The sequence below is a fragment of the Morone saxatilis genome, unplaced genomic scaffold (genome assembly GCF_004916995.1).
Source record: "Morone saxatilis isolate NCDOM2014 unplaced genomic scaffold, NCSU_SB_2.0 Contig14, whole genome shotgun sequence".
Taxonomy (NCBI): Eukaryota; Metazoa; Chordata; class Actinopteri; family Moronidae; genus Morone; species Morone saxatilis.
This window is the reverse complement of record NW_023339696.1, coordinates 20,426,434-20,434,629: the sequence shown is the minus strand read 5'-3', so window position 1 is coordinate 20,434,629 and position 8,196 is coordinate 20,426,434. Positions and strand designations below refer to the sequence as shown.

General features: G+C 38.9%; 1 protein-coding gene across 1 annotated transcript; it reads left to right on the top strand.

The window, feature by feature from the left end:
* Positions 1-365: 365 nt before the first annotated feature.
* Positions 366-5,351, top strand: LOC118322583 (protein SCO1 homolog, mitochondrial-like). Its single transcript, XM_035654294.1, has 7 exons — positions 366-604; positions 1,077-1,196; positions 2,610-2,700; positions 2,787-2,984; positions 3,073-3,165; positions 4,445-4,560; positions 4,642-5,351. The coding sequence occupies exons 1-7, from the start codon at positions 434-436 to the stop codon at positions 4,783-4,785; spliced, it is 933 nt and encodes a 310-aa protein (XP_035510187.1). The 5' UTR covers positions 366-433; the 3' UTR covers positions 4,786-5,351.
* Positions 5,352-8,196: the final 2,845 nt, after the last annotated feature.

The following is an 8,196-nucleotide window of genomic DNA, read 5'->3' as shown; positions in this document are numbered from 1 at the left end:
TTTATCCCATAATTTCAACTTTTTAGCTCATAATTTGGACATTTTATCTCATAATCTTTACTTTTTGTCCCATAATTTCATATTCTTATCTTCCATTTTGACTTTTTATCTTATAATTTCCTATTTTTACCTTACAATATTCACAAAAACAAAATAAAATGTTTATTTGATTTTCTTTAAAACAATATTTTCCCGCCCTCCAGGGGGCAGCAGAGAGCGGAAGCGACGACAGAAGAAGCTGTAAAAACACGTCATTTCCTGTGTTTGGTAACGGCTACACGGACACTGATCTGAGAGCAGCCTTCTCTGCGTAGAACGTTCAACAGTGAGCCAACGCGCATGTGTAGAACTGACCCCAGACCAGCCGTTGGTATCTCACGTCGCTTCTCACGTTTTGTAAACCGGGAAGCCGCTTCCGCGTCAAGGTCCAAACATGGCTCTGAGGGTCTTATACCGCAGCCTGGGCCGCCGGTTGTCTCCCGGTACCGTTAACGTCTTACCACAGTGCACTCGGACCCAGAATGTCAGACTCGTTCACAGTGTTTACCGGACAGAACCGGGACTCGAACACACGCTGTGCCCGCAGAGAGTGCGCTGCTGCCCGGTAGGTCAAAGCTCTCTGTCCGCATCAGCGCTCACACCAAACTCCATTCAGAAAAGTGCCAATTTAGCCGTTTTGGCAAGTTAACTCGCCGTGCTTGTTAACTGAAACACGACTTTTATAAGAGTCATTTTATAATCACCTGTCACTGTGGCGAACGTGCAACCCACCACGTAACTCTAATTAAAGTTCAACCTGACATTAAAACACGACTTTACCACAGTTATTTCACACTATTAGACATTTCTACAGCTGTATACACAGTGAAACGAGAGCCGATGTAGTTGTTTTGATTGAAAAACACTAAATAATTAAAAAAACATCTCCAATTACGCCACCTGCCTCGCCACCTTGCAACGCCGCCTTAAATTGGCAAATTTTTGAATGGAGTTTGGCGTAAGATGATTTTCAGTCAAGCCTCTAACTCTGACCACATCTCTCTTTTTTTTCCTCCCCTGTGTTTATTCTTTAACAGGTGAATGTGAGTCAGTGGCACACCTACAGAACAACTCAACGCTTGTATGAACAGTCCTCAAGAGCATTTTCCTCTTTACCTCCACCGCCCTCAAAAGGAGATAAGACCAAGAAGTCTGGGGTAAGTGGCATCAAAATATATATAACTCTATCTTCATAGGTATGGAAGCCCATTTGTGCCAATGTCACAAAAGTGATTATAATGAGAAACGTATCAAAAGTAATGACATAGTGTCACAAAGTCAAAATATTGAGGAACTTTCTCATTATAATGACTTACAGAATATTTATTTTCTCTATTACATTGGCACAAATGGGCTTCCGTAAGTGAGGCTGCACGATATGGTAAAACAAAAAAAGCAGGAATGATAATTTTTGCATCACATTTTTAATTTTCACTGAAGAAAAAGACTCAAATTTGTGGAGGTCCGTACCAAACAAACATGTTTGGTTACCATCGTTATCTCTACAGTTTTTCCTTATAATGCTGTTTGTCACATATTTTACCTTTTTTTTATATATATATATAAATATTTAAGCTAATGTGATTTGGATAATGCACTTGGCCATATATTTGATAATATAGAAAGAGACTCTCTTGATTATTCTGAAGAGAATATTGTGTCAGTTCGACTCTAACAGCAGAGATCTAATGTCACAATAATTAATAATAATTAATTTTATCCCATCATTTATTTACAATTTTTACTTTCATATCATAATTTCAACTGTTTATCTTCTATTCAGACTTTTTATCTCATAATTTCGTACTTTTATTTTCAAAAATCATAATTTTCAACTTTCTATCTTCTATTTTGACTTTTTATTGCATAATTATGTCTTTTATCCCCTAATTTCAACTGTTTAGCTCATAATTTGGACATTTTATCCAATAATCTTTACTTTTTATCACATAAGTTATACATTTACATAAGATAATATTTTTATCACATAAGAAAATATTTCGATTAATTGTACAGCCTGTTAGATCCTGATCCCGTTGTAGGTGGTACTGGACCAGCTCTGTGTTAAAGAGTCCGAGCCTCTTGCCTGTAGGTATTACGCTGCCAGGTTCAGAAGAGGACTAATAAAAATTTCCTTTCGGGGATAAATAAAGTATTTCTATCTATTTAGGTTTTGTGTTTTTATTGTCCATTCTTTGTTCCTAGTTCTCTTCTAGCTTGGATTTGGCTGAAGCTGCTCCACTCCCTGGGTTCCCTTCTTCTTTAGTAACGCTGTGATAATTTGCTATTTAGATAATAATTAAATAACTGAGCAGGGTTTGAGCTGAGCTTGACCGCAGAGAGAATCTCTACAGTTTTACACATTAAATAATCTCACTCTGATCTCTCTATTAACAAAACCTCCTCAGAGTTTGCTAGAGAGGGAAATCTCTGAACTCATCATTATCTGAACATCTGCTTCAGTCTGGGAGGAAAACGGCGAACAGATTGTCAGATTTTTAGCTGGAATAAACCCAAACAAGCTGAAAGATTCCCCTCTGATTTTATCCTCTCTCTCCCCTCTTTAACAGCCGGTGACGTGGAAATCTTTAGCGATAACGTTTGCTATCGGAGGCTCTCTGCTCGGAGCGATGAAGTACTTCAAGAAGGAAAAGGAAGAGCGTGAGTATTCCTGTGTGCACGCGGAGGTCGAGTGAAATCAAGCGATGAAGACGCCTGAATGAATAAACCTTTTAATCTTTTCGCAGTGATCGAAAAAGAACGGAACAAATCAATCGGCCGACCGGCGCTGGGCGGTCCGTTCTCGCTCATCGACCACAACGGCAAACCCGCCAAGAGCGAGGACTTCCTCGGCCAGTGGGTCCTCATCTACTTCGGGTTCACCCACTGTCCCGACATCTGCCCGGACGAGCTGGAGAAAATGATCGAAGTGGTGGACGAAATAGGTGAACGCAACCGTTTGACACGAGAGGTTCATGTCCCGGTATCCTCGTTCTTCTCAAGCGTTCTTCACGTTCTCTGTTTGTTCCACAGATAACATAAAGCCTATTCCGAACCTGACGCCGATCCTCATCACCATCGATCCTGAGAGGGACACGCCGGAGGCCATGGCTGCGTACGTTAAAGGTAAAACCACACGACCACGTCGGTTTTCTATACGGAGTACGATGTGGTTTCATCAATCGGGTTGAATCAGCAGAATTTACACTATTTTACATTTTTATACATTTAACTGTAAGAGCGCAGTTTGAGCCTGAGATCGACTGTTTCACTGCGACAAACAACTTTAAGTGTTTTTAAGGTGATTATTTCGGTATAAATGGCAGCTGTCCGCACGTGGAAGTGTGTGTGTGACTGCAGGTGTTTCAGGAGGAGGAGCATCAGTCAGTTTACTTTATGGCCAACAGGTTTTTATTTTGAAATGAAAAAACAAAAAATGTCCCTCTTTGTTTCCCGTATGTAGAAATGGTAGTCGGGGGGTAAACAGCTGGTTTCCTGTATTTGGTTCTGAAAATAAAAACATGTTTATAAATGGTAGTTTTCTCATTTCATTGGCCGTTAAATAAACTGACCCATCAAGTGCAGAACATCGCCTAAAATTTAAAACTAAATGTCCAACAACAACAACAACAACAACAACAACAATGCTCCCAGGCATGTGATGGATTTTTCCTCTTTACATAATAGGAGACGGACAGTAACAGGATATAATGTTTTTATAAAGCATCAAAGGATTCTATAAGCTTGTATTTTTGTAATTTTCCACCTCAACACCAGAGCATGTTTAAGACATTGCACATAATCTGATGTATATGAAGGAATAACAACAGAAAAGTAGAATAATAAAGTAGAAAAGTAATTAATTTTCATCTTTGGTTGGCTATTTTTACTGTTTTCACTACAGTTTTATTACTTTTACTAAAATAAAATATCTGAATACTTTCACTGCTGTTATTGGGCCACAGGTATCAAGATAGATTAGAGAGATCTCTAAAATATGAAATCTTATGTGTTAGTTTTTCCACATTTTGAGTGAAAAAAAGCTGATCATTTCAAGATGAACATTTCAATATGTAATATTTGTACGAGAGCTGTATTACATTTAATTCTTGTTAAAAACCACAGCTCTTCACTCTTTCGATGGCGTTACCCACTCTTTGTCCCATTTCGTCATATATTAGTAGTAGAATAAATGTAATTTTGTGTTTAATTATTTGTATTTCTATGTTAAAATGAGGTGAGAGAACCCAGTTCTGCCATAAAAAGAGAGAAATGTTCTCAGGAAGTCACACCAAAATACCAATAACTATCCTCAAATATCTGTTTAATTAATTTACATTATTTAACCACAGTATTTATCTGTATATTAAGTCTAATAGATACACACTGTAATATCCTTTTTCAGAGTTTTCCCCGAAGCTGATCGGCCTGACGGGAACAAGAGCTCAGGTTGAGGAGGTTTCCAGAGCCTACAGAGTTTATTACAGTGAGGGACCAAAGGATGAAGACAACGACTACATTGTGAGTTAAAAGCTGCTCTCTTGTAATGACGAGGTAATAAAGGAAATCTCTGTCTGAACGCCACCTCTCGTTGTCTTTTAGGTGGATCACACCATCATCATGTACCTCGTTGGACCCGACGGGGAGTTTGTGGAGTATTTTGGACAAAACAAAACAAATGTGGAGATCAGCAACTCCATAGCGGCACATATGAGAAAGTATAAGAAGGCAAAGGGAGCTCAATAAAGCTCACTGTGGACAGTTTGAACTTTAATGCTGACGCACTCTATTTATTTTATACGTGTCTATAGTAACACTCCTTTCTATGGAAGCTCATTTCTGCCAAAGTGACCAGAAAAAGGATCGTTAGTCATTATAATGAGAAATGTCTCAAAATATTAACTTAATATCTCAAAATAATGACTTGATAACAAAGATATTAACTTAATATGTTAAAATACTGACTTAATATCTCAGCTTTGTGTCATTAAGTCAGAATATTGAGAGAGTTTCTCACTATAACAACAGAATCTTTTTTTTTTTCCGTCACATTGGCAGAAACGGGCTTCCATACCTTTCAGCGAGTGGTGTGCAGAAAATCAGATCTGACACTGTTCTCCATTATTACCCATAAAGCACTTCACGCTGGCGCTGACTGGACACAATTTGACTGCTTTCAAATTATTGCACACGTCAGCTCCACTGAGCTCCAACAGCTCCGATTTCTCACCCAAAGAAATACCTGAAGACAAATGTTGTAAATGAAGTGATTTGATTTTGTGATAAAATACAAAATACATCCGTGTGCTGGATTTCTTTTTGTGTGCTTGACTTTCAATACTTAGCTTCTTGTATCCTTACATCCAAATGAACTGGTGCAAAGCTGAACAGCAGTAACAGAAACCCTACAGTATGTGAAGGATTTGAACATATCTCCCAGTATTAGACACTACAGCAGTTTGCACCCGGATTGTTTATATAAAATATATATAAATATATGTAACTTATTATGTAGCTGTATAAAAGACACTTGTCCACACAATCAATCAACGTTTCCACCATGGGCAGGAAAAAGGAGCCGTTTAAGGACATCAGGGACAAAATTGTAGAAGGCTGGGATGGGCTGCAAGAAAATAAGCAAGCAGCTTGGTGAGAAGTTAACAACTGTTTTAATATGTAATATTTATAAGTAATATCAGATTTTATTCTTGTATTAAAAACCACAGGTCATTTCCTGTGTGATCCATCCTCACTTAATTAACACACAGTAAATAGGAGCTACATTCAGAGAAACATCACATTTATTCTAACCTGGACTCGCCACCAGCCAGTATTGATTTATTAATATCTCCTCCGCCTGCACACCTGTCGTGTTCCTCCTTTAGAAATGGGATTAGAAAAGCAAACACAGCAGTTGTTCAGCTCTCCGCAGCCAGACGCCGCGCTCATTCCTGGAGGAGAGCGGCCTTTCAGCTCTCAAAATGGAACAAATTGATTTCAGGTTGATAAGTTATTTTTAAAAGAACAAATCCTCCTGAGACTTCATCCGTTTCCAAGCATTTCACTCGACCTTTTCCACTTATGTTTCTTTAAATATATATATATATATACTATCCACCTACCAGCATCTCTAAAGCGCCATAATTAACATGTAACATCTCATTTGTTTAAACACTTACAAACTGTAAAAACAAGACATTCACACATTGGATTAACCTTAAACTGGTTTGCTAATGTAACGTTTCTTTAAGTCCAGGTGAAATGCAAAATGTCATTTTAACACTTTAAGATTGCGTCCTCAGTTATATCGTACCACCATTTAACAATGTAAGCCTAAAAATGTACAAAAACTCAATTTTAATATCAAAATCTCTCTTGTTTCTTTGAATAAAATGTGAAAATGTGCCGCCTGCTTTAACTGCCTGCTATGCTAATGCTAAAACACTGGATAACAATTGAAAAGAGTCTATTGTCTGTTATAGTGCCTTTAATGTACTTCAGAAGTCTAAAGTCGGAGCTGGGACGACTCCCAAAACCAAAAGCCCAAATAGGAATCCTTTTTAACATCCTGTGTATATAAATAATGTCTGATTGATTAATTTAAGTGCAGAAATTACTATACTATACTATACTTTTTATTAAAAAAAACCTTATTTGGAAAAGTGACTTACACTTACTGCCTTAATAGTTCTTAGGATGAGTTAAATTCATGTACGTTGTGCTGTGTGTGACTATGTTTGTGACAATAGATTGATTATATTTAAACTGCATTGAAAGCTCCCATTCATCAGTGGCGTCTCAGTTTTACTTGTGAACTCCATCGACAGTAAAAGCAACGACTATAAACTGCATTAGATTTGACGGCACAATTGATCCGTGACGCCTTCAGGCTCCGCCGCCGCCTCCCACAATCAGCCCGCTTGTGGGCAGATCAATGCTGCCGTCAGTCCGAATAGTAGATCAGCTCTTGCTCTCGTGGTTGCTGCAAGTTTTAGAAGAGGAGACGAAGAGGAAGGAGAGCTCAGTGGAACCTGTTACTCTTCCTTTGTGACTGAAAGAAAACCTGGAGATTGGATGTTTCTGGATGTGCTTTTTGAGATTGAGACGATCATCCTGCATGTGGTTAGCAGTAGCTTTACTCCCGGTCCTCGTCTCCCCCGTTGACCCCGTAATCCTGTGCAGATGCACCCGTCGTCAGATCTATTCTCCCCCCTCTCACCCATCGGCCTCTCTCCCACACAACCAGCTGATGGGGATTTTCTCTCCGCTTCTTCTCTGTCTTGTACCGTGACCCCTTGAATTCACGTCTGGTGGCCTCCTGGCAGTCAAACTTCCCCACACACACACACACATATTTGCTGCCGTGTCGAGACGTGACAGAGGGGTCAGCGGTCTGTGGTCTGCCTGCCCGGGCCCGTGCTCGTCTACCCAGAGCCAATTATAATCGCAGCTGTTTCCAGACCTTCAAGTGACATTAAGAGGCTATTAAATCAGCACCAATTAGTCTGTCTGTGATGCACTGCCAGACAAAATGCCCATATCATACAGCTCTTTCCCTCCAGAACACCGTATCATTTCCTCTGGGGAGGAACTGGGAAGATTGTTGAGGCTCAGTCCAGCAGACTGAAATGTCTGTATTTACTCTTGTGTGCAAAGGTGGATTAATACTTGATTTTCTTCAGTTGTTTTATGTTAACAAGAGCAGGTAAAGCAGTAAGAAGCAGTGAATACAAGTTGATATAAGTGAATAAATAACTAACAAAGGAAGGGTGCCAGAAGGTAAAAATCTATTTGATTCTAATGACGTCAGTTCGGTAGGTTTTACACAATGAACAGTGGTTTGATTGAGGCTTCAAAATAAGGCACTGCAGGAGACAGGAGAGGTTAAATTAGTAGTTTTGACATGAATAGACATTGTACAGTATATTCTTTTAGTCTTAGTTTGATGGAACAGAATCCAGTGTTGAGGATTTAGTGGCATCTCAAGGCAGCACATAATGAAATGTAAGTCTGCAGTTTCTTCATGCTTCACACGTAAAACATATTTAATAAATTCATAGAATAACATAGAATAAACAGAAGAAATTAAACTAATATATACAGTTTATTTATTTACATATACACCCAGGAAATAGGTGAATTTGCATCTGGGGGAAT

Excerpts from the sequence above, each read along its gene's own strand:
- LOC118322583 (XM_035654294.1), top strand. The coding sequence starts at position 434 with ATGGCTCTGAGGGTCTTATACCGCAGCCTGGGCCGCCGGTTGTCTCCC. Across the intron at positions 1,197-2,609 it reads ATAAGACCAAGAAGTCTGGG|CCGGTGACGTGGAAATCTTT; the intron begins GTAAGTGGCATC and ends CCTCTTTAACAG. Across the intron at positions 3,166-4,444 it reads CATGGCTGCGTACGTTAAAG|AGTTTTCCCCGAAGCTGATC; the intron begins GTAAAACCACAC and ends ATCCTTTTTCAG.